At 45.7% G+C, this 26,858-nt stretch overlaps 1 protein-coding gene across 1 annotated transcript in view; it reads left to right on the top strand.

The window, feature by feature from the left end:
- The first annotated feature begins 4,803 nt into the window (after window positions 1-4,803).
- Window positions 4,804-26,858, top strand: part of LOC121585340 (F-actin-uncapping protein LRRC16A-like) — a 250,051-nt gene continuing 227,996 nt past the window's right edge. The window contains exons 1-2 of the mRNA XM_041901721.2: window positions 4,804-5,214; window positions 14,428-14,525. Of these exons, the coding sequence (XP_041757655.2) occupies window positions 5,175-5,214; window positions 14,428-14,525 (138 nt within the window). The 5' untranslated portion in view covers window positions 4,804-5,174. The remainder of the gene's footprint in view (window positions 5,215-14,427; window positions 14,526-26,858) is intronic.

Here is a 26,858-nt window from a genome sequence, read left to right as displayed (position 1 = left end):
TCATTCTTTGGGGATGCTTTTCTGCAAAGGGGACAGGACGACTGCACCGTATTGAGGGGAGGATGGATGGGGCCATGTATCGCGAGATCTTGGCCAACAACCTCCTTCCCTTAGTAAGAGCATTGAAGATGGGTCGTGGCTGGGTCTTCCAGCATGACAACGACCCGAAACACACAGCCAGGGCAACTAAGGAGTGGCTCCGTAAGAAGCATCTCAAGGTCCTGGAGTGGCCTAGCCAGTCTCCAGACCTGAACCCAATAGAAAATCTTTGGAGGGAGCTGAAAGTCCGTATTGCCCAGCGACAGCCCCGAAACCTGAAGGATCTGGAGAAGGTCTGTATGGAGGAGTGGGCCAAAATCCCTGCTGCAGTGTGTGCAAACCTGGTCAAGGCCTACAGGAAACATATGATCTCTGTAATTGCAAACAAAGGTTTCTGTACAAAATATTAAGTTCTGCTTTTCTGATGTATCAAATACTTATGTCATGCAATAAAATGCAAATTAATTACTTAAAAATCATACAATGTGATTTTTCTTTGTAAGTAGGAAAACCTGCAAAATCGGCAGTGTATCAAATACTTGTTCTCCCCACCGTAAATCATGATTAGTCAACAGATATAAATCAACAAGGAGTCACCTCGTATCTCTCTGTCCCCCAAACCTCCCCCATGCCTCCTGTCAACAGATATATATCAACAAGGAGTCACCTCGTATCTCTCTGTCCCCCAAACCTCCCCCATGCCTCCTGTCAACAGATATAAATCAACAAGGAGTCACCTCGTATCTCTCTGTCCCCCAAACCTCCCCCCATGCCTCCTGTCAACAGATATAAATCAACAAGGAGTCACCTCGTATCTCTCTGTCCCCCAAACCTCCCCCCATGCCTCCTGTCAACAGATATAAATCAACAAGGAGTCACCTCGTATCTCTCTGTCCCCCAAACCTCCCCCATGCCTCCTGTCAACAGATATAAATCAACAAGGAGTCACCTCGTATCTCTCTGTCCCCCAAACCTCCCCCATGCCTCCTGTCAACAGATATAAATCAACAAGGAGTCACCTCGTATCTCTCTGTCCCCCAAACCTCCCCCATGCCTCCTGTCAACAGATATAAATCAACAAGGAGTCACCTCGTATCTCTCTGTCCCCCAAACCTCCCCCATGCCTCCTGTCAACAGATATAAATCAACAAGGAGTCACCTCGTATCTCTCTGTCCCCCAAACCTCCCCCATGCCTCCTGTCAACAGAATATAAAGCATGATTTGTCAGGTGACACCCCTTTAAACATTTCTCTCCATCCAACACCCTAACCTTCACCATGCAATATGTCAACAACAGGCTAGCTAGCATGATTGATGCTGTTCTTCTTTACAAGGCTCCTCTACAATTGAGGTGACACACTGTGGTAAAGTTAATCTGGTGGGTTGAGTTTATGGCCAACGTTACTATAACCAGGGTAAAGGTGACATATAGTAATAGATTTACTAGAACGGGGAAAGCCCCTCTGACCATAGCAATTTGACTGGAATTAAACTAATGGGGTAACTCAATATGGCCGACTATGTATTTCTATAGGGGGGAACGGGGGGAGATGGTGAGGTCACAGTGTCTGACTGCTGAAGGCAACCAGGTCAGGCCACCGTCGTGTCTGGTTCCTGGGTCTCAAATTTTCCTCAAATTAGGAACTTTGAATCAATAGAGTGCGTGTGTGCGTGTGTGTATGTGTGAGTGAACTAATAGGGTCCCCTGATGGAGGTGAGGTGACTACTCAACCAGATGTTTGAAACCTCAAACCTGACACAGAGAGGCCACTAAACCGTGCTTTCATTCTTCACCAAGCAGCCCAACAAGTGCAGAACACATTAGGGATGGAAGCGGAGCAGACAAACCACATAGTAAAATGTTAAACGTTTTAACTGGAGATGATGGAGAGAAAAAAATGACGAAATGATGGGTAAATGAAGGTCCAGTCATCTGTCTCTTTAAGAATGTCTGTTTCTCTGTGTCCCAGACCTGCACTCTTAAGTGAGTTCCATCCTGTTTGTCATACATGTTTAGCCCCACACTTCACAATTTCTAGTAAGTAATCACTGTAACATTTTTGTGACATAAAACAACATAAATTTTCACAAATTGCTTCTAAATCTATTCATGAGTGTCTGAAATAGACTTTTCTAAAATAGTCCAAACAACCCCTGGCTGTCATTGACCACTGTCTGTACAATTAGAATTTCAGGGAGAGAGAACAGAACTGAAACAATTATTTGAACTTCAGGACTTTCTGATCAGAAACCCCCGGGTGATGTCGTCCAGGGTTGCGTCCCAAATGGCACCCTATTCCCTATATAGTGCACTACATTTGACTAGAGCCATATGGGGCCTATAGGGAATAGGGTAGGGAATAGGGTTACATTTGAGATGCAGTTCCAAACCTCTACATGTCAAAGAACATTTGTTCTCTCTCTGGCTACTTTTGCTTAATTCCAACATGATAAACAATGGATATCCTCTCTCTCTCTCTCTCTCTCTCTCTCTCTCTCTCTCTCTCTCTCTCTCTCTCTCTCTCTCTCTCTCTCTCTCTCTCTCTCTCTCTCTCTCTCTCTCTCTCTCTCTCTCTCTCTCTCTCTCTCTCTCTCTCTCTCTCTCTCTCTTTCTTTCTTTCTTTCTTTTTCAGAAGCTGGAGGCTGGAACACTCGGAACGTTCCAAATTGGTCCCAAACACGGTCCCCCTAATTTCCACTTTTTTTTTGTTGCTGCATTTTATTTTTTGTGAAAGTGTGACTGTGTTTCTGTCTGACCACAATGCCTGGAAAACACATATTTCTCCTTCTGGAATAAACACACAGACTACATCCTAAATGGCACTCTATTCCCTATATAGTGCACTACTTTTGACCTGGCCCCGTAGGGGCTCTGATCCAAAGTAGTGCACTATATAGGGAATATGGTGTCATTTGGGACACACACAGCACACTTCGTTAAACAGGACACAATAAGCTCAGTTCCAGCCCTTTAGCCTTAGGGGATAATACACTGTATGTCTTCTGCTGCGAACGGATCAAATGACAGAGTAGCAGATAAATAGCACCTGCAAGATTATAGCCTGTAGCACTCAGAGAAAGACAGTGAACCCGCGCGCACACAGCATGGCTGATAGTTTTACCGTCTTCTGTTTCTAAGGGGACAGTGTCGATATCAACAAAGCCAAAACAATGATTCTCAACCTTATACCGAGTGAGGTTGTCATGTGCTTGGGGTGCCCAACATATACAGTATATCTTTGACACTCATGGCTGTGCCCTGTACCCCCAGCCCACCTGTAATTTGAACCCTGCTCTCAACACAACTAACCAAATGGAACCTCTTGGAGAAGCACATCAAATAGCTCCCTTCTCACTAGTTTCAAATGAGCAAATCACCACTCAAGAATATGGAACCCTCATCCCCTCTGCTCAGTCCAAGGAGTCTGACGTGGGACTCCTGATCAAAACCTGTCACTTTACTGCCATCTATTGGCGGGATTAAGTAATAATTTGTCATTCATAAACATTTTCGTTGTTTTGTATGTGTTTTGACCAGACAGACATCACTGTAGAAATCTAACCTCTTCCCAAGGCTAATTGCAGAAAGCAATGGGAGGAAGTGTCTGGTAAATTAGATTAGGATGAATCCATATACATTCTTAGAAATAATACAGAAAAACGTAAACAGAACGTGCTGACTGGACTCCTGTCCTGTGGTAACTCAGTGATTTAAGATTGAAGTCAAGGTGTTGAGGTGTGATTATCAACTTTATGTTCCATCTTGCTCACTATCCTCAATAACACCTCTGCCTCTTCCTCCCCCCTCCTCCACCACCACCATCCTCTTCCTCCTCCTCTGCCTCTTCCTCCTCTTCCTCCACCACCACCATCCTCTTCCTCCTCCTCATCTTCCTCCCCCCTCCTCCATCACCACCATCCTCTTCCTCCTCCTCCTCTTCCTCTTCCTCCCCCTCCACCACCACCACCATCCTCTTCCTCCTCCTCTTCCTCCCCCTCCTCCACCACCACCATCCTCTTCCTCCTCCTCTTCCTCCCCCTCCTCCACCACCACCATCCTCTTCCTCTGCCTCTTCCTCCTCCTCTTCCTCCCCCTCCTCCACCAACACCATCCTCTTCCTCCTCCTCTGCCTCTTCCTCCCCCTCCTCCACCACCACCATCCTCCTCCTCTTCCTCCCCCTCCCTCCACCACCACCATACTCTTCCTCTTCCGCCTCCTCCTCCTCCCTCTCCCTCCACCACCACTATCCTCCTCCTCTTCCTCATCTCAATCAGCTTCATAATCATTATCCTCCTCCTCCTTTTCTTCCTCAATATCCTACTCTTCCTCACCATCATCATCCATCCCATCATCATCATCATTCTCCTTTTCCTCCCCATCATCTTCATCACATTCATCTTCATCATCTTCATAATCATAAACTTCCTCTTCCTCCTCTTCCTCCTCCTCCTCCTCCCCCTCATCGTCATCATCGCTAGGCCTACCCTCCACTCCACGCCGAATATGTGACAAATATGTCAATGTGCCCTTGAGCAAGGCACTTAAACGTAATTGCTCATGTAAGTCGCTCTGGAGAAGAGCATCTGCTAAGTAATACAGCAGTAATACACACTACAGCATGTAGCTTCACACAGCGCCAGCAGATGTCCTCTTCTCCTGCCTGCTGCTGCGCTCCCTGACCGGTCTACAGCCAGCCACAGCCGCCCGGGCATCGCATGAGAGGAGGGGCTCGCGCATCACGGTCTGTAGCGTACTACGAGGGCTCTGAGGGTGTGTGATTCTTCCGGTGGCTGTTCATTCTCGCGAGGTGAGCCCTAGTGGTGTCATCTACTAGCCGTTAATCAGTGGATTCTCTGAGGAAATCTGTTATTTCTCAATGTATGATTTTCCTATCCTGAGTTTTAGAAGCGGACAGGAAACGGAGGGATATGCGCCTAGGCAAATGTGGATACATCTTACCGAAAGCGCGAGGGGAGGGAAACATGTAACCGAGCGTTCGGAGCGGCACCTGACACTTCGTGAGCAGGACTATCTGTCTGTTGTATCCAACCGTTATTTTATTATTTGAAGTATTGACACACAGTATTTTCGTGTTTTCCGTTGGATATTATCGTCGACCGAAGACTGCAAAAATGAGCGAGGAAGTATCAGAGGTCCCCAAAGAACTGCTTGGTAAGAAATGTGAAAAACGGTTTGCTACAGTAGCTACTAGCTAGTATAGGCTACCCGCTATTTCATACATTGTATTGTGCTCTTGGAAAATCCATGGGCTTGTAATAATGGGGGATTTTTACTGTGTGACAAATTGTAGCTAAATTGTGTTGACTTACTGATATTTTAATAATAACCATCCAACAAAGAAACGCTATATTCTGTGAATTCCATTGTTAGTCTATAATTTCAATAGCCAGACTGGCTGGGTTTAGCGATATAAAATCGTATAATAGCAGAAAAATCGTTTAGATAGAGAGGCATCCCAGAGTAGTCTGTCTGTTTGTCTTTCATCCCTTTATATCGTATCTTTATCCCAGTAAATCATCCTCCCATTGTATTAGGCTACAGTATTATTAAACCAGTCAGTGTATTTCTAACCGTTTGGAAACCTCAGGCATAGCCGATTGTGGCTTCAGACGCTCTTTGTATGTTTTTGTGTTTACTTTGGTAATCACCGTGTAAGTGTAATATCAATCAGGCAACTCAACTCCTTCAAACCCCATGGCCCCCATGCGTGAGGGCAGGGATGTGTGTGTCTAGGTTATTTTGGGTCCCTAAGCTACTACATCAGATTGGCCTACACCAGCTTTTTATTTATTTAAATGACAACTCATTATATAGCCCTAAAGCATGGTGTGTGTTCATTGCTGATTGGATATCTTATTAACACTTTGCAGTAATTTGCCTTTATACCATACCAAAGTAGTTACACTGTAACTAAAATGTAATTACATAGCTGTAACCCTGAAGACATGCTGTGTTAACATGTAAATAATGTAGGCCTACAATGTAAATAAATACCTGATTGAATTGTAATGAAAGGAAGCTGGCCAAATTCTGACTCAAGGTACTAGTTTAGTTGCGTGTCATTATACCAAATTACACCAAACCCCATGTAATAAGAACATGGCTGAAGACAGGACCTCTGTTTCACAGTGATAGGCTTCGGCTTGGTGACTTTCACCCTCAATAGCCGACTAGAGTTGTGTAACTTGACATCAGACGTTTAGAGTCCAGTATCATTAAGGTTGATCTACCAGCTCCTGATAAGATCACACTCATACCCAGTCCTCATTATGTAATTATGTTTTGAAGCAATACAGTAACACAAAGTTGTAGAAGCAGAAGAGTATTGGGGCTAGTTCCCCAATGAGAACAATAATGCAACGTGATGATGGTGTGACTGAGGGAATGAGGGCTGACATAACATCATGTAATGCCACATTACAGTAAAATGCAATAGAATAGAACAGGGGAGTGATGGTAGAAGGAAGATCTCATTTCTTCTACATGCATGGAGCAGTCAGCACAGAGAAGCCAGTCAGCACAGAGAAGCCAGTCAGCACGGAGCAGTCAGCATGGAGCAGTCAGCATGGAGCAGTCAGCATGGAGCAGTCAGCATGGAGCAGTCAATCAGCAGGAGAATGCTCTGTCAGAACACACCGGGAAGAGAAAGTAGCTGCATTGTCTGACTGTGGCTCAGAGATGCTCATTGTTCTGTTCACACACACACACACACACACACACACACACACACACACACACACATACACACACACACACACACACACACACACACACAGCCCAGAGGATGCTCTCATAGCCGTCACCTGGATTGTGTGTTTGTGTGTGTGTGTACATTTTTTACATTTTAGTCATTTAGCAGACGCTCTTATCCAGAGCGACTTACAGTTAGTGAGTGCATACATTTTTTCATACTGGCCCCCCGTGGGAATGTGTGTGTGTGTGAGAGAAAGAGAGAGAAAGGGGCGGTGAGAGAGAAAGAAAGAGCAACGGCGAGAGCAGAACACTGATTAGCCTGTACAACTTTGTCTTTGTATGACGACTCCGAGGCTTGTCAGCTTGTCACAGGCCAAGCACCAGGTGAAAGGGTCACAGCTTAGGACGTTTACAGATCATGGCTCCTAATTGATTATTACAACAATAGAACAACAACTGTATTCTGTATTCCCAGAGAGGGTTTTACCCAGACCCAGTCACAGTGAAGTAGTTAGCTAATGTTCACACAGTCACACAGTCACAGCCAGGACAGTTATGCCAAACTCCCCCATACAGACCAGACTCCAGAATTAGGAGTGCAGTGTGAAGAGAGGTGGGGGGGAGAAGAGAGAAAGAGAAGAGACAGTGAGAGAGAGAGAGAGAGAGAGAGAGAGAGACAGAGAGCTACAAAGGGAAGAGGAGGGAGATAATTTATTTCAGTTTTGTTTATTATCCATTTCACTTGCTTTGGCAATGTTAACATACAGTACCAGTCAAATGTTTGGACACACCTACTCATTCAAGGGTTTTTCTTTATTTTCTACATTGTAGAATAATAGTGAAGACATCAAAACTATGAAATAACACATATGGAATCATGTAGTAACCAAAAAAGTGTTAAACAAATCAAAATATATAAATATATTTTATATTTCAGATTCTTCAAAGTAGCCACCCTTTGCCTTGATGACAGCTTTGCACACTTTTGGCATTCTCTCAACCAGCTTCACCTGGAATGCTTTTCCAACAGTCTTGAAGGAGTTCCCACATGCAGTTGAAGTCGGAAGTTTACATACACCTTAGCCAAATACATTTAAACTCAGTTTTTCACAATTCCTGACATTTAATCCTAGTAAAAATTCCCTGTCTTAGGTCAGTTAGGATCACCACTTTATTTTAAGAATGTGAAATGTCAGAATAATAGTAGAGAGAATGATTTATTTCAGCTTTTATTTCTTTCATCACATTCCCAGTGGGTCAGAAGTTTACATACACTCAATTAGTATTTTGTAGCATTGCCTTTAAATTGTTTAACTTGGGTCAAACGTTTCGGGTAGCCTTCCACAAGCTTCCCGCAATAAGTTGGGTGAATTTTGGCCCATTCCTCCTGACAGAGCTGGTGTAACTTAGTCAGGTCTGTAGGCCTCCTTGCTCACACACACTTTTTCAGTTCTGCCCACAAATGTTCTATAAGATTGAGGTCATGGCTTTGTGATGGCCACTCCAATACCTTGACTTTGTTGTCCTTAAGCCATTTTGCCACAACTTTGGAAGTATGCTTGGGGTCATTGTCCATTTGGAAGACCCATTTGCGACCAAGCTTTAACTTCCTGACTGATGTCTTGAGATGTTGCTTCAATATATCCACATAATTGTCCTTCCTCATGATGCCATCTATTTTGTGAAGTGCACCAGTCTCTCCTGCAGCAAAGCACCCCCACAGCATGATGCTGCCACCCCCGTGCTTCACGGTTGGGATGGTGTTCTTCGGCTTGCAAGCACCCCCTTTTTCCTCCAAACATAACGATGGTCATTATGGCCAAACAGTTTTATTTTTGTTTCATCAGACCAGAGGACATTTCTCCAAAAAGTACGATCTTTGTCCCCATGTGCAGTTGCAAACTGTAGTCTGGCTTTTTTATGGCGGTTTTGGAGCAGTGGCTTCTTCCTTGCTGAGCAGCCTTTCAGGTTATGTCGATATAGAACTCGTTTTACTGTGGATATAGATACTTTTGTACCTGTTTCCTCCAGCATCTTCACAAGGTCCTTTGCTGTTGTTCTTGGCTGATTTCTTTTGATTTTCCCATGATGTCAAGCAAAGAGGCACTGAGTTTGAAGGTAGGCCTTGAAATACATCCACAGGTACACCTCCAATTGACTCAAATGATGTCAATTAGCCTATCAGAAGCTTTCTAAAGCCATGACATCATTTTCTGGAATTTTCCAAGCTGTTTAAAGGCACAGTCAACTTAGTGTATGTAAACTTCTGACCCACTGGAATTGTGATACAGTGAATTATAAGTGAAATAATCTGTCTATAAACAATTGTTGGAAAAATTACTTGTGTCATGCACAAAGTAGATGTCCTAACCGACTTGTCAAAACTATAGTTTGTTAACAAGAAATTTGTGGAGTGGTTGAAAAACTAGTTTTAATGACTCCAACATAAGTGTATGTAAACTTCCGACTTCAACTGTATGCTGAGCACTTGTTGGCTGCTTTTCCTTCACTCTGAGGTCCAACTCATCCCAAACCATCTCAAATCCAATCAAATCAAAGAAAATGGTATTTCTCACATGCGCCGAATACAACAGGTGTAGACCTTACAGTGAAATGCTTACTTACAAGCCCTTAACCAACAATGCAGTTTTAAGAAAGAATACCAAAACAAATCACACAAAAAAAAACATATAAAATAATACGAAATAAAAGTAACAAATAATTAAAGAGCAGTAGTAAAAATAACAATAGCGAGGCTATATACAGGGGGTACCGGTACCGAGTCAATGTGCAGGGGCACCGGTTAGTTGAGGTAATTGAGGAAATATGTACATGTAGGTAGAGTTATTAAAGTGACTATGCATAGATAATAAACAGAGAGTAGCAGCAGCGTAAGGGGGGGGGGGGCAATGCAAATAGTCTGGGTAGCCATTTGATTAGATGTTCAGGAGTCTTATGGTTTGGGGGTAGAAGCCGTTTACAAGCCTCTTGGACCTAGACTTGGCGCTCCGGTACCGCTTGCCGTGCGGCAGCAGAGAGAACAGTCTATGACTAGGGAGGCTGGAGTTTTTGACCATTTCTAGGGCCTTCCTCTGACACCGCCTGGTATAGAGGTCCTGGATAGCAGGAAGATTGGCCCCAGTGATGTACTGGGCCGTACACACTACCCTCTGTAGTGCCTTGAGGTCGGAGGCCGAGCAGTTGCCATACCAGGCAGTGATGCAACCAGTCAGGATGCTCTCGATGGTGCAGCTGTAGAACCTTTTGAGGATCTGAGGACCCATGCCCAATCTTTTCAGTCTCCTTAGGGGGAATAGGTTTTGTTGTGCCCTCTTCACGATTATCTTGGTGTGCTTGGACCATGTTAGTTTGTTGGTGATGTGGACACCAAGGAACTTGAAGCTCTCAAACTGCTCCACTACAGCCCCGTCGATGAGAATGGGGGCGTGCTCGGTCCTCTTCTTTTTCCTGTAGTCCACAATCATCTCCTTTGTCTTGATCACATTGAGGGCGAGGTTGTTGTCCTGGCACCACACGGCCAGGTCTCAGCGCCGCCTCTGGATGAGCGTTTTCCTGTTTGCTTATGGCTGTATATAGTTCATTGAGTGCGGTCTAAGTGCCAGCATCGGTTTGTGGTGGTAAATAGACAGCTACGAAGAATATAGATGAAAACTCTCTTGGTAGATAGTGTGGTCTACAGCTTATTATGAGATACTCTACCTCAGGCGAGCAAAACCTCGAGACTTCCTTAGATATCGTGCACCAGCTGTTGTTTACAAATATACATAGACTGCCACCCCTTGTCTTACCAGAGGCTGCTGTTCTATCCTGCCGATACAGTGAATAACCCGCCAGCTGTATGTTATTCATGTCTTCGTTCAGCCACGACTCGGTGAAACATAAGATTTTACCGTTTTTAATGTCCCGTTGGTAGGATATACGTGCTTGTAGTTCGTCCACTTTATTATCAAGCGATTGTAAGTTGGCCAATAGTATCGATGGCAAAGGCAGATTAGCCACTCGTTGCCGGCTCCTTACCAAGCACCCCGATCTCCTTCTGCGATATCTCATGTTCTTTCTACTGCGAATGACTGGGATGAGGGCCCTGTCGGGTGTCTGGAGCAAATCCCTCTCGTCCGACTCATTAATGAAAAATTATTCGTCCAGTTCAAGGTGAGTAATCGCTGTTCTGATGTCCAGAAGCTATTTTCGGTCATAAGAGTTGGTAGCAGCAACATTATGTACAAAATAAATTACAAACAATGCGAAAAACACACAAAATAGCACGGTTGGTTGCACCATTCTTGAGGTCAGGTGATTGTGGAGGCCAGGTCATCTGATGCAGCGCTCCATCACTCTCCTTCTTGGTCAAATAGCCCTTACACAGCCTGGAGGTGTGTTGGGTCATTGTCCTGTTGAAAAACAAATGATAATCCCACTAAGCGCAAACCAGATGGGTTGGAGTATCGCTGCAGAATGCTGTGGTAGCCATGCTGGTTAAGTGTGCCTTAAATTCTAAATAAATCACAGACAGTGTCAACAGCAAATCACCCCCACACCATCACACCTCCTTCTCCATGCTTCACGGTGGGAACCACACATGCGGAGATCATCCGTTCACCTACTCTGCATCTCACAAAGACACGGCGGTTGGAACCAAAAATCTCAAATTTGGACTCATCAGACCAAAGGACAGATTCCCACTGGTTTAATATCCATTGCTCGTGTTTCTTGGCCCGAGCAAGTCTCTTCTTCTTATTGGTGTCCTTTAGTAGTGGTTTATTTGCAGCAATCCGACCATGAAGGCCTGATTCACGCATTCTCCTCTGAACAGTTGATGTTGAGATGTGTCTGTTACTTGAACTCTGTGAAGCATTATTTGGGCTTTCTAATGAACTTATCCTCTGCAGCAGAGGTAACTCTGGGTCTTCCTTTCCTGTGGCGGTCCTCATGAGAGCCAGTTTCATCATAGCACTTGATGGTTTTTGCGACTGCACTTGAAGAAACTTTCAAAGTTCTTGAAATGTTCCATATTGACTGACCTTCATGTCTTAAAGTAATGATGGACTGTCATTTCTCTTTGCTTATTTGATCTGTTCTTGCCATAATATGGACTTGGTCTTTTACCAAATAGGGCTATCTTCTGTATACCACCCATACCTTGTCACAACACAACTGGCTCAAACGTATTAAGAAGGAAAGAAATTCAACAAATTACCTTTTAACAAGGCACACCTGTTAATTGAAATGCATTCCAGGTGACTACCTCATGAAGCTGGTTGAGAGAATGCCAAGAGTGTGCAAAGCTGTCATCAAGGCAAAGGGTGGCTATTTTGAAGAATCTCAAATATAAAATATATTTTGATTTGTTTAACACTTTCTTGGTTACTACATGATTCCATATGTGTTATTTCATAGTTTTGATGTCTTCACTATTATTTTACAATGTAGAAAATAGTCAAAATAAAGAAAAACCCTTGAATGAGTAGGTGTGTTCTAACTTTTGACTGGGAGAGAGAAAGAGAGACAGAAAGAGAGAGTGAAAGGGAGAGAGAGAGAGAGAGAGAGGAAGGGAGAGAGAGAGACAGACAGAATGAGAGAGAGAAAGGGAGCGAGAGAGAGAGAGAGAGAGAGAGAGCGAGAGAGAGAGTGACAGAATGAGAGAGAGAGAAAGAGAGAGAGAGAGCGAGAGAGGAAGGGAGAAAGAGAGCGACAGAATGAGAGAGAGAGAAAGAGATACAGAATGAGAGAGAGAGAGAGAGAGAGAGAGAGAGAGAGAGAGAGAGAGAGAGAGAGAGAGAGGAAGGGAGAGAGAGAGAGCGACAGAATGAGAGAGAGAGAGAAAGGGAGAGAGAGAGAGAGAGAGAGAGAATGAGAGAGAGAAAGGGAGAGAGAGAGAGAGAGAAAGAGGAAGGGAGAGAGAAAGAGAGAGAGAGAGAGGGAGAGACAGAATGAGAGAGAGAAAGGGAGAGAGAGAGAGAGAGAGAGAGACAGAATGAGAGAGAGAGAGAAAGGGAGAGAGAGAGAGAGAGAGAGAGAAAGGGAGAGAGAGAGAGAGAGCGAGAGAGGAAGGGAGAAAGAGAGCGACAGAATGAGAGAGAGAGAAAGGGAGAGGGAAAGAGAGAGAGAGAGCGAGAGAGAGAGAGAGATACAGAATGAGAGAGAGAGAGAGAGAGAGAGGGAGAGAGAGAGAGAGAGAGAGCGACAGAATGAGAGAGAGAGAACGGGAGAGAGAGAGAGAGAGAGGAAGGGAGAGAGAGAGAGAGACAGAATGAGAGAGAGAGAGAGAGAGAGAGAGAGAGAGAGAGGAAGGGAGAGAGAGAGATGACCCAGTTCCTCTATAATTCTCATTGCTGGATGAGCTTCCAGAGGGTGTGAAGAATCAATTTGAACAGCGGAACCTGAAGTAAATAGGACTGGTGACAAGGTTTAAATCTCAGCCAGGCAGGTGGGGATTCAAAGCTAATATTTAAAAAATCATTATTTAGACCTTTTTAAAACATGGCTAGCTTCCAATGTGGTGTGTGTGAAATATGGATTGAATTAGTATTTCATTACTGTAATGAATACTCGGACAGAGTGGTAAGATCCAATCGCAGAATAGCGATGCTTTATTTGAGTACAGACAAGGGAATAGCTTAATCGTGGTCGGGCAGGCTGTGGTCAAAACCGAGACAGGCAGAGGTACCAAGGGAGCGGGCTTAGTCGTAGTCGGGGCACAGGCACAGGATCAGAGGACGGTAATCACTGGGGTAGACAAGCAGAGGATTAAGCAATTCGGGGAGTCAAACAACAAGGCACAGGTCGGATACACGGGTAATCAAAAACAACAAACTCTCTCTCTCTCTCGGAACAAAACGCTTAGCAAGTCACAATGGAACAATACCTCGCACCGACTGAACTTCTGAGCACACCTTATATCCTACCCTAATTACGGACAGGTGTGCTCAGAACTCAGGTGAACATTTACATTACATTTTAGTCATTTAGCAGACGCTCTTATCCAGAGCGACTTACAGGAGCAATTAGGGTTAAGTGCCTTGCTCAAGGGCACATTTACGTCATTTAGCAGACGCTCTTATCCAGAGCGACTTACAAATTGGTGCATTCACCCTATAGCCAGTGGGAAAACCACTTTACACTTTTTTTTTTTTTTTTTGGGGGTAGAAGGATTACTTTATCCTATCCCAGGTATTCCTTAAAGAGGTGAACCAGATCGAGTCTGATGACTCCCCCTCTCTGTAGATCGGGGAAGTGTCAGACTCTGTCTAGACCCAGCCAACCCCCGATCCCTTACAATTACTGGTAACGTTTTATTTTAAATGAAAGCAGACTGGAAATCCTTTCATGTTGGAGATCAGTCCTGCTATAAAGTGCAAACTCAATTATCTTTCATTGCGTAGCTTTTGAAAGTAGGCCTAACGATATAATAACACAAACTGTATCAAATGAATGCATTCAAAATGTTATGTCCTGGGTGCTCAGCTGCTTGTTCATGTAAACCTAACACTCCTCTCCTCTCCTCTCCTCTCCTCTCCTCTCCTCTCCTCTCCTCTCCTCTCCTCTCCTCTCCTCTCCTCTCCTCTCCTCTCCTCCTCTCCTCTCCTCTCCTCTCCTCTCCTCTCCTCTCCTCTCCTCTCCTCTCCTCTCCTCTCTCCTCTCCTCCTGTAGAGAGTGTGAAGGATGCAGTGGGGAGGAAGATCAAGCTCTCGGTGAAGAAGAGAGTCAAACTAGAGATCAAAGGAGACAAGGTGGAGAACAGAGTCTTGGTGAGTCACACAGATAACCTTTGATATTTTATCTTCTAAATGTTCATTTTCTTGTAGTGTAAATGAACATCAGTGGCCTGAACAGTGATACAATCCTAGGAGAGTTCCTTACATTAATCCCACAGCCCAGGGGGCATCTTTACTACTCTGTAAGTAATGGTGAAAGAAATCTAACAATATGATCTTGGAGGTCAATGTTGAGCTTTGTTACTGTCACACCAGTGTTGTATATGTAGGATGAGGAAAATGGGTTTTCTCCCATTAAATGTTTGTCAGAGTGCAGTAAATCTTCAGGCCATTGAATCATTCATTTCCATGGGCACATTCAAAATGCATATTGTCATTTTATGTGTTTAATGGGACGGAGCACTGAGGATAGTTATCTGAACTGTCCTCTGTAAATCTTTTGTGACGTCCCAAATGGCATCATATTCCCTACGTAGTGCACTGCTTTTGACCAGAGCCCTATGGGGAATAGGGTGCCATTGGGGATGCATCCTTTGTCTGGCGCTGGTCAATACTCTGAGCTGAGCTGTTGACACACTGGGGCTCAGTCTGCACATGAACAACAGCTGACTCTAATGGTTCAAGTATAGATTTGATCATCATTAGTAACAGGAGTATTTCGATATGCCAGGATGGTGTTTTCCAGGAACGTTCCATGTAACTCATGGGTGATTAATGGTTAACACCTGAAGAAACACTAATGGAAACAGAGGCAGACAGGATATGAGAGATCAGATCAGATCATTCCTGAAGGAACACTAAGGGAAACAGAGGCAGACAGGATATGAGAGATCAGATCAGATCGTTCCTGAAGGAACACTAAGGGAAACAGAGGCAGACAGGGTATGAGAGATCAGATCAGATAATTCCTGAAGGAATATTAAGAGAAACATCATGATCATGGTCTCATCTGTGGACTATGCCTACAGGATGAGTCAAGGTTAAAGCCCTCTTTGTGTACAGTACAGTAGTGGTGCTACAACACTTGGTGTAGTACAGTTTAATACAGTTTACAGTAGTGGTGCTACAACACTTGGTGTAGTACAGTTTAATACAGTTTACAGTAGTGGTGCTACAACACTTGGTGTAGTACAGTTTAATACAGTTTACAGTAGTGGTGCTACAACACTTGGTGTAGTACAGTTTAATACAGTTTACAGTAGTGGTGCTACAACACTTGGTGTAGTACAGTTTAATACAGTTTACAGTAGTGGTGCTAAAACAGTTGGTATAGTACAGTTTATTAACGTTTACAGTAGTGGTGCTACAACACTTGGTGTAGTACAGTTTAATACAGTTTACAGTAGTGGTGCTACAACACTTGGTGTAGTACAGTTTAATACAGTTTACAGTAGTGGTGCTACACCACTTGGTGTAGTACAGCTTAATACAGTTTACAGTAGTGGTGCTAAAACAGTTGGTATAGTACAGTTTAATACAGTTTACAGTAGTGGTGCTACAACACTTGGTGTAGTACAGTTTAATACAGTTTACAGTAGTGGTGCTAAAACAGTTGGTATAGTACAGTTTAATACAGTTTACAGTAGTGGTGCTACAACACTTGGTGTAGTACAGTTTAATACAGTTTACAGTAGTGGTGCTACAACACTTGGTGTAGTACAGTTTAATACAGTTTACAGTGGTGGTGCTAAAACACTTGGTATAATACAGTTTAATACAGTTTACAGTAGTGGTGCTACAACACTTGGTGTAGTACAGTTTAATACACTTTACAGTAGTGGTGCTACAACACTTGGTGTAGTACAGTTTAATACAGTTTACAGTAGTGGTGCTGCAACACTTGGTATAGTACAGTTTAATACAGTTTACAGTAGTGGTGCTAAAACACTTGGTGTAGTGCAGTTCAATACAGTTTACAGTAGTGGTGCTACAACACTTGGTGTAGTACAGTTTAATACAGTTTACAGTAGTGGTGCTACAACACTTGGTGTAGTACAGTTTAATACAGTTTACAGTAGTGGTGCTAAACCACTTGGTGTAGTACAGTTTAATACAGTTTACAGTAGTGGTTCTAAAACACTTGGTGTAGTACAGTTTAATACAGTTTACAGTAATGGTGCTAAAACACTTGGTGTAGTACAGTTTAATACAGTATACAGTAGTGGTGCTACAACACTTGGTGTAGTACAGTTTAATACAGTTTACAGTAGTGGTGCTACAACACTTGGTGTAGTACAGTTTAATAACGTTTACAGTAGTGGTGCTACAACACTTGGTGTAGTACAGTTTAATACAGTTTACAGTAGTGGTGCTACAACACTTAGTATAGTACAGTTTAATACAGTTTACAGTAGTGGTGCTACAACACTTGGTGTAGTACAGCTTAATACAGTTTACAGTAGTGGTGCTAAAACACTTGGTATAGTACAGTTTAATACTTTTTACAGTAGTGGTGCTACAACACTTGGTGTAGTACAGTTTAATACAGTTTAGAGTAGTGGTGCTACAACACTTGGTGTAGTACAGTTGAATACAGTTTACAGTAGTGGTGCTAAAACACTTGGTATAGTACAGTTTAATACAGTTTACAGTAGTGGTGCTACAACACTTGGTGTAGTACAGTTTAATACAGTTTACAGTAGTGGTGCTACAACACTTGGTGTAGTACAGTTTAATACAGTTTACAGTAGTGGTGCTACAACACTTGGTATAGTACAGTTTAATACAGTTTACAGTAGTGGTGCTAAAACACTTGGTGTAGTGCAGTTCAATACATTTTACAGTAGTGGTGCTACAACACTTGGTGTAGTACAGTTTAATACAGTTTACAGTAGTGGTGCTACACCACTTGGTGTAGTACAGCTTAATACAGTTTACAGTAGTGGTGCTAAAACAGTTGGTATAGTACAGTTTAATACAGTTTACAGTAGTGGTGCTACAACACTTGGTGTAGTACAGTTTAATACAGTTTACAGTAGTGGTGCTAAAACAGTTGGTATAGTACAGTTTAATACAGTTTACAGTAGTGGTGCTACAACACTTGGTGTAGTACAGTTTAATACAGTTTACAGTAGTGGTGCTACAACACTTGGTGTAGTACAGTTTAATACAGTTTACAGTGGTGGTGCTAAAACACTTGGTATAATACAGTTTAATACAGTTTACAGTAGTGGTGCTACAACACTTGGTGTAGTACAGTTTAATACACTTTACAGTAGTGGTGCTACAACACTTGGTGTAGTACAGTTTAATACAGTTTACAGTAGTGGTGCTGCAACACTTGGTATAGTACAGTTTAATACAGTTTACAGTAGTGGTGCTAAAACACTTGGTGTAGTGCAGTTCAATACAGTTTACAGTAGTGGTGCTACAACACTTGGTGTAGTACAGTTTAATACAGTTTACAGTAGTGGTGCTACAACACTTGGTGTAGTACAGTTTAATACAGTTTACAGTAGTGGTGCTAAACCACTTGGTGTAGTACAGTTTAATACAGTTTACAGTAGTGGTTCTAAAACACTTGGTGTAGTACAGTTTAATACAGTTTACAGTAATGGTGCTAAAACACTTGGTGTAGTACAGTTTAATACAGTATACAGTAGTGGTGCTACAACACTTGGTGTAGTACAGTTTAATACAGTTTACAGTAGTGGTGCTACAACACTTGGTGTAGTACAGTTTAATAACGTTTACAGTAGTGGTGCTACAACACTTGGTGTAGTACAGTTTAATACAGTTTACAGTAGTGGTGCTACAACACTTAGTATAGTACAGTTTAATACAGTTTACAGTAGTGGTGCTACAACACTTGGTGTAGTACAGCTTAATACAGTTTACAGTAGTGGTGCTAAAACACTTGGTATAGTACAGTTTAATACTTTTTACAGTAGTGGTGCTACAACACTTGGTGTAGTACAGTTTAATACAGTTTAGAGTAGTGGTGCTACAACACTTGGTGTAGTACAGTTGAATACAGTTTACAGTAGTGGTGCTAAAACACTTGGTATAGTACAGTTTAATACAGTTTACAGTAGTGGTGCTACAACACTTGGTGTAGTACAGTTTAATACAGTTTACAGTAGTGGTGCTACAACACTTGGTGTAGTACAGTTTAATACAGTTTACAGTAGTGGTGCTACAACACTTGGTATAGTACAGTTTAATACAGTTTACAGTAGTGGTGCTAAAACACTTGGTGTAGTGCAGTTCAATACATTTTACAGTAGTGGTGCTACAACACTTGGTGTAGTACAGTTTAATACAGTTTACAGTAGTGGTGCTACAACACTTGGTGTAGTACAGTTTAATACAGTTTACAGTAGTGGTGCTAAAACACTTGGTGTAGTACAGTTTAATACAGTTTACAGTAGTGGTGTGTCAAGGCTGAGATGTATGTGGTGTGGGAGTCAGGCGCAGGACACCGAAGCTTAGTCCAACAAAGTTTACTTGTGAACCACAAGGCAAAGATACAATGAACGGCCTCAAAACAACAGAGGCGAGAAATTACGCAACTATGCGTAAAAACAACAAAACAGAGAAAAAACACGCAGCACTACGGACAGGCGAAAAACAACACACAACCTAACCAATACAAAACAGGCAACTTATAGAACATGTAATCAGACACAAACGGACACAGGTGTAATAGACAGACAAAAGCAATCAAACATAGAAACATTCAACGGTGGCAGCTAGTACTCCGGGGACGACGAACGCCGAAGCCTGCCCGAACTAGGAGGAGGAGCAGCCTCGGCAGAATCCGTGACAGTACCCCCCCCTTGACGCCGACCCCGGCCTCGGGGACGGCCAGGAGGACGCGGACCCGGGCGCGTGGGATGCCCACGGTGGAACTCAGTCAGGAGGGATGGATCTAGGATGTCCCTCCTAGGCACCCAGCACCGTTCCTCCGGACCGTACCCTCCCACTCCACGAGATACTAGAGACCACTCATCCGGCGCCGAGTCCAAGATGGTCCGGACCCTGTGCGCCGGGGCCCCCTCGATGTCCAAAGGGGGCGGAGGGGTCTCTCCTATCTCATCTTCTTGGAGTGGGCCAGCTACCACCGGCCTGAGAAGAGACACATGGAACGAGGGGTTAATATTCTTGTAATCAATAGGCAGTTGTAACTTGTAACACACCTCGTTCAATCTTCTCAGGACTTTAAAGGGCCCCACAAACCGCCGACCCAGCTTCCGGCAGGGCAGGCGGAGGGGCAGGTTTCGAGTCGAGAGCCAGACTCGATCTCCCGGTGCGTACAACGGTCCCTCACTGCGGTGGCGATCGGCGCTCGCTTTTGTCGACGGATGGCCCGCTGCAGATGGACATGGGCAGCGTCCCACGTCTCCTCCGAGCGCCGAATCCACTCATCCACCGCAGGGGGCCTCGATCTGGCTCTCGTGCCAAGGTGCCAGGACCGGCTGATACCCTAAAACACACTGGAAAGGTGTTAAATTGGTGGAGGAGTGGCGGAGAGAGTTCTGGGCCATCTCTGCCCAGGGGATATACCTAGACCACTCCTCCGGCCGGCCCTGGCAATAGGACCTCAGAAACCTACCCACATCCTGGTTGACTCGTTCAACCTGCCCATTGCTCTCTGGGTGGTACCCTGAGGTAAGGCTCACCGAGACCCCCAAGCGTTCCATGAACGCCCCCCAGACTCTGGAGGTGAACTGGGGACCTCGGTCAGACACAATATCCTCGGGGACCACATAGTGCCGGAACACGTGGGTAAATAGGGCCTCAGCGGTCTGTAGGGCAGTAGGGAGACCCGGCATTGGGAGGAGACGACAGGCCTTGGAAAACCGATCCACAACGACCAAAATGGTGGTATTCCCCTGGGAGGGGGGTAGGTCGGTCACAAAATCCACCGAGAGGTGGGACCATGGTCGTTGTGGAACGGGCAGGGGATGTAACTTTCCCCTGGGCAAATGTCTAGGTGCCTTACACTGGGCGCACACTGAGCAGGAGGAGACATAAACCCTCACATCCTTAGCTAACGTTGGCCACCAGTATTTCACGCTAAGGCAGTGCACTGTCCGGCCAATACCTGGATGTCCAGAGGAGGGTGATGTATGAGCCCAATAAATAAGGCGATCACGAACCTCGAGCGGAACGTACGTTTGCCCCACAGGACACTCGGGGGGAGTAGGGTCGGTACGCAGTGCCCGCTCGATCTCCGCATCGACCTCCCACACCACCGGAGCCACCAGACAAGACTCCGGCAGTATGGGAGTAGGCTCAATGGACCTCTCCTCTGTGTCATACCGCCGGGACAGGGCGTCTGCCTTACCGTTCTGGGACCCTGGGATGTATGTGATCTTAAAAACAAACCGGGTCAGGAACATGTTCCACCTAGCCTGACGAGGGTTCAATCTCCTAGCTGCCCGGATGTACTCCAGGTTACGGTGGTCAGTCAGAATGAGGAAAGGGTGTTGAGCCCCCTCAAGCCAATGCCTCCACACCTTTAGGGCCTGGACTACAGCTAACAACTCCCTGTCCCCTACGTCATAATTACGCTCCGCCGAGCTGAGCTTCTTAGAATAGAACGTACAGGGGCAGAGCTTAGGTGGCGTGCCGGACCGTTGCGAAAGGACTGCCCCAATACCAGCCTCGGACGCGTCTACCTCTACTTGGAATGGTAAAGAGGGATCCGGATGCGCCAGCACCGGAGCCGAGGTGAACAGGTTTTTCAGTTTGACAAATGCCCTGTCCGCCTCAGCTGACCACTGCAAGCGAACCGGACCCCCCTTTAGCAGGGACGTAATGGGAGCTGCAACCTGTCCAAAGCCCCGGATAAACCTCCGGTAGTAATTAGCAAAACCCAAAAACTGCTGCACCTCTTTTACAGTGGTTGGAGTTTGCCAATTACGCACGGCCGACACACGGTCCACCTCTATCTTCACACCAGACGCGGACAACCGATAACCCAAAAAGGAGACGGACTCCTGGAAGAACAAGCATTTCTCTGCCTTGACATACAAGTCATGCTCCAACAGTCTCCTCAACACTCGGCGCACCAGGGCTACATGCTCGGCTCGTGTAGAAGAGTACACTAGGATGTCGTCGATGTGTACTACTACACCCTGCCCATGCATGTCCCGGAAAATCTCGTCAACAAAGGATTGGAAGACTGAAGGAGCATTCATTAACCCGTATGGCATGACGAGATACTCGTAATGACCCGAGGTGGTGCTAAATGCTGTTTTCCATTCATCCCCCTCCCTAATGCGCACCAGATTGTACGCGCTCCTGAGATCCAACTTTGTGAAGAACCGCGCTCCGCGTAATGATTCTGTCATAGTCGCAATCAGTGGAAGAGGGTAACTGTACTTAACCATGATCTGATTGAGACTACGGTAATCAATACACGGGCGCAAACCCCCGTCCTTCTTCTTCACAAAAAATAAACTAGAGGAAACCGGGGAAGTGGAGGACCGTATGTATCCCTGTGCCAAGGACTCGGCTATGTAAGTCTCCATAGCCGCTGTCTCCTCTTGAGACAGGGGATACACACGGCTCCGCGGAAGTGCCGCTCCTGTTTGGAGATCTATCGCACAATCCCCCTGTCTATGAGGTGGTAGCCGTGTTGCCCTCGTTTTGCTGAACACAAGTGCTAAATCCTCATATTCAGGGGGAATGCGCATTGCGGGCACTTGGTTCGGACTCTCTACCGAGGTCGCCCCTAAGGAAACACCTAGACATCTCCCTACACACTGGGCAGACCACTCCATAAGAGCCCTCTGTTGCCACGCAATGGTAGGATCATGGGCGCTTAACCAGGGAAGCCCCAGCACCACGGGATACGCAGGAGAGTCAATCAGATAAAACTGAATGATCTCCTCATGACCCCCCTGCGTCGTCATCTTAAGTGGTGCTGTGACTTCTCTGATCAACCCCGACCCCAACGGCCGGCTGTCTAGGGCATGAACAGGAAAGGGGGCTTCTACCGGCCGAAGGGGAATTCCTAACCTATAACAAAATGCACGATCAACATAATTCCCAGCTGCGCCTGAATCTACTAGCGCCTTATGCTGGGAATGAGGTGCCACCTGTGGAAATCTCACAGGTATACACATGTGACCAACAGAGAGCTCTGGGTAAATGGGGCGCCTACTCACCTGGAATGACTCCCCAGTGCGTGACCTGTTGTCCCCTCTCCCAGGAGACCCTCCCCAGCACCTGGCCGCGGTGTGTCCTCCACGGCCACAGTTGGTGCAGGGGATGGCCCCCCTCGGGTTCTCTCTCCTCCTCTCTCTAGCGCCAGCACCTCCGAGCTCCATGGGAATCGGCTCGGAGGTGCTGGAGGGTGGAATGGACGACCCCCCACTCGGGGACGCCCGCGGGTAGCCAGCAGGGTGTCGAGACGGATGGAGATGTCCACCAACTGGTCGAAGGATAGGTTGGTGTCCCTGCAGGCCAGCTCACGACGAACGTCCTCTCGTAGGCTACACCGGTAATGGTCGATGAGGGCCCTCTCATTCCACCCCGCATCCGCCGCTAGAGTCCGGAACTCCAGGGCGAACTCCTGTGCGCTCCTCTTCCCCTGTCGGAGGTGGAACAGACGCTCCCCCGCCGCCTTCCCCTCAGGTGGATGATCGAAGACAGCCCTGAAGCGGCGGGAGAACTCCGCGTAGGTTATGGTAGCGGCGTCTATTCCCCTCCATTCGGCGTTGGCCCACTCCAACGCCTTGCCGGATAGACAGGAGATGAGGGCGGAGACGCTCTCGTATCCCGAGGGCGCTGGGTGTATGGTGGCCAGGTAGAGTTCCACCTGCAGGAGGAACCCCTGACACCCGGCTGCAGAACCATCATATGCCCTCGGGAGCGAGAGCCGAATGCCACTGGGTTCCGTTGCTGAGAGAGGAGGACTGGCCGTTGGTGATGGTATGGTGTGAGAAGGCGTGGGCACCTCTCCCGTAACCAACCGGCGCAGAGTGTTGGACACCTCGTTCATGGCGGCCCCAAGTTGCGGGATCATGGTGTCTTGGTCGCTGATCCGATCCTCCAGCGACTTGGGTGCCGCCACTGCTCCTGCTGACTCCATACTGTGTGTTGTTCTGTCAAGGCTGAGGTGTATGTGGTGTGGGAGTCAGGCGCAGGACACCGAAGCTTAGTCCAACAAAGTTTACTTGTGAACCACAAGGCAAAGATACAATGAACGGCCTCAAAACAACAGAGGCGAGCAATTACGCAACTATGCGTAAAAACAACAAAACAGAGAAAAAACACGCAGCACTACGGACAGGCGAAAAACAACACACAACCTAACCAATACAAAACAGGCAACTTATAGAACACGTAATCAGACACAAACGGACACAGGTGTAATAGACAGACAAAAGCAATCAAACATAGAAAGATTCAACGGTGGCAGCTAGTACTCCGGGGACGACGAACGCCGAAGCCTGCCCGAACTAGGAGGAGGAGCAGCCTCGGCAGAATCCGTAACATGGTGCTACAACACTTGGTGTAGTACAGTTTAATACAGTTTACAGTAATGGTGCTAAAACACTTGGTGTAGTACAGTTTAATACAGTTTACAGTAGTGGTGCTACAACACTTGGTGTAGTACAGTTTAATACAGTTTACAGTAGTGGTGCTAAAATACTTGGTGTAGTACAGTTGAGTACAGTTTACAGTAGTGGTGTTCAGTTACTCAGTGGGTGGACTGTAGTGGTGGTATGACTATATGAACCAGACATCAACCTCTCCTCAGTCTCCCAGTCAGAGGTCAGAGGTTAGAGGTCAGTCAGGGTTGACCAGGCTTGGTAGTGGAGGTGGTCCACTCTGGTCATTACGAGTAGTCCTCTGCCAAAGATCAACCACTGGCTCTGTGGAGGAGTCTCAACTGACGGTCTGCTGTGAGGTGTCCTTGTTCTGTCACGGTGCTCTTAGCCCAGAGTGGAGTCTGCTAATAGGTGTTACAGTGGGTGTTGTTATCCCTCAGTTATCCCCTGTGCTGCAGGGCTGCTTCTATAAGAGGTGCTGAATAAAAATATTGATATTCTTTACAGCCTGTTAACTCTTCAATTCACAGCAAAAGCTCTCCAGTGTATATCCCCTATACCTATCCCCCCCCCGCCCTCCTTAATAGCTTATATGATATTCCATCTTGAGATGCGGCTCGGGAGTTCATGGTCTTGCCTAATTCAGTGATGCATCTAGTAAGTGTTCCATGAAGCTGATGGTGCATGTCATGAGGGTTGTAGTCCCATCTGAAGGTCATGAGGGTTGTAGTCCCATCTGAAGGTCATGAGGGTTGTAGTCCCATCTGAAGGTCATGAGGGTTGTAGTCCCATCTGAAGATCATGAGGGTTGTAGTCCCATCTGAAGATCATGAGGGTTGTAGTCCCATCTGAAGGTCATGAGGGTTGTAGTCCCATCTGAAGATCATGAGGGTTGTAGTCCCATCTGAAGATCATGAGGGTTGTAGTCCCATCTGAAGATCATGAGGGTTGTAGTCCCATCTGAAGATCATGAGGGTTGTAGTCCCATCTGAAGGTCATGAGGGTTGTAGTCCCATCTGAAGATCATGAGGGTTGTAGTCCCATCTGAAGGTCATGAGGGTTGTAGTCCCATCTGAAGATCATGAGGGTTGTAGTCCCATCTGAAGGTCATGAGGGTTGTAGTCCCATCTGAAGATCATGAGGGTTGTAGTCCCATCTGAAGATCATGAGGGTTGTATAGGGAATAGACACTGGATAACTATTAAGGAGGGGCGGGGTAGGTATAGGGAATAGACACTGGAGAACTATTAAGGGGGGGTAGGTATAGGGAATAGACACTGGAGAACTATTAAGGAGGGGGGTATAGGGAATAGACAGTGGAGAACTATTAAGGGGGGGGGGGTAGGTATAGGGAATAGACACTGGAGAAATATTAAGGAGGGGGGGGTTAATGACAAATTATGGTTTCATTTGGCAAACTACTGGTTTCATTTGGCAAACTACTGGTTTCATTTGGCAAACTACTGGTTTCATTTGGCAAACTACTGATTTCATTTGGCAAATTACTGGTTTCATTTGGAAAACTACTGGTTTCATTTGGAAAACTACTGGTTTCATTTGGCAAACTTCTGGTTTCATTTGGCAAACTACTGGTTTCATTTGGCAAACTACTGACGACGAACGCCGAAGCCTGCCCGAACTAGGAGGAGGAGCAGCCTCGGCAGAATCCGTGACATGGTGCTACAACACTTGGTGTAGTACAGTTTAATACAGTTTACAGTAATGGTGCTAAAACACTTGGTGTAGTACAGTTTAATACAGTTTACAGTAGTGGTGCTAAAATACTTGGTGTAGTACAGTTGAGTACAGTTTACAGTAGTGGTGTTCAGTTACTCAGTGGGTGGACTGTAGTGGTGGTATGACTATATGAACCAGACATCAACCTCTCCTCAGTCTCCCAGTCAGAGGTCAGAGGTTAGAGGTCAGTCAGGGTTGACCAGGCTTGGTAGTGGAGGTGGTCCACTCTGGTCATTACGAGTAGTCCTCTGCCAAAGATCAACCACTGGCTCTGTGGAGGAGTCTCAACTGACGGTCTGCTGTGAGGTGTCCTTGTTCTGTCACGGTGCTCTTAGCCCAGAGTGGAGTCTGCTAATAGGTGTTACAGTGGGTGTTGTTATCCCTCAGTTATCCCCTGTGCTGCAGGGCTGCTTCTATAAGAGGTGCTGAATAAAAATATTGATATTCTTTACAGCCTGTTAACTCTTCAATTCACAGCAAAAGCTCTCCAGTGTATATCCCCTATACCTATCCCCCGCCCCCCTTAATAGCTTATATGATATTCCATCTTGAGATGCGTCTCGGGAGTTCATGGTCTTGCCTAATTCAGTGATGCATCTAGTAAGTGTTCCATGAAGCTGATGGTGCATGTCATGAGGGTTGTAGTCCCATCTGAAGGCCATGAGGGTTGTAGTCCCATCTGAAGGTCATGAGGGTTGTAGTCCCATCTGAAGGTCATGAGGGTTGTAGTCCCATCTGAAGATCATGAGGGTTGTAGTCCCATCTGAAGATCATGAGGGTTGTAGTCCCATCTGAAGGTCATGAGGGTTGTAGTCCCATCTGAAGATCATGAGGGTTGTATAGGGAATAGACACTGGATAACTATTAAGGAGGGGCGGGGTAGGTATAGGGAATAGACACTGGAGAACTATTAAGGGGGGTAGGTATAGGGAATAGACACTGGAGAACTATTAAGGAGGGGGGTATAGGGAATAGACAGTGGAGAACTATTAAGGGGGGGGGGTAGGTATAGGGAATAGACACTGGAGAACTATTAAGGAGGGGGGGCTTATGACAAATTATGGTTTCATTTGGCAAACTACTGGTTTCATTTGGCAAACTACTGGTTTCATTTGGCAAACTA

Source organism: Coregonus clupeaformis, chromosome 17, assembly GCF_020615455.1.
Source record: "Coregonus clupeaformis isolate EN_2021a chromosome 17, ASM2061545v1, whole genome shotgun sequence".
NCBI classification, from domain to species: domain Eukaryota; kingdom Metazoa; phylum Chordata; class Actinopteri; order Salmoniformes; family Salmonidae; genus Coregonus; species Coregonus clupeaformis.
This window is presented reverse-complemented; position numbering and strand designations above follow the sequence as displayed.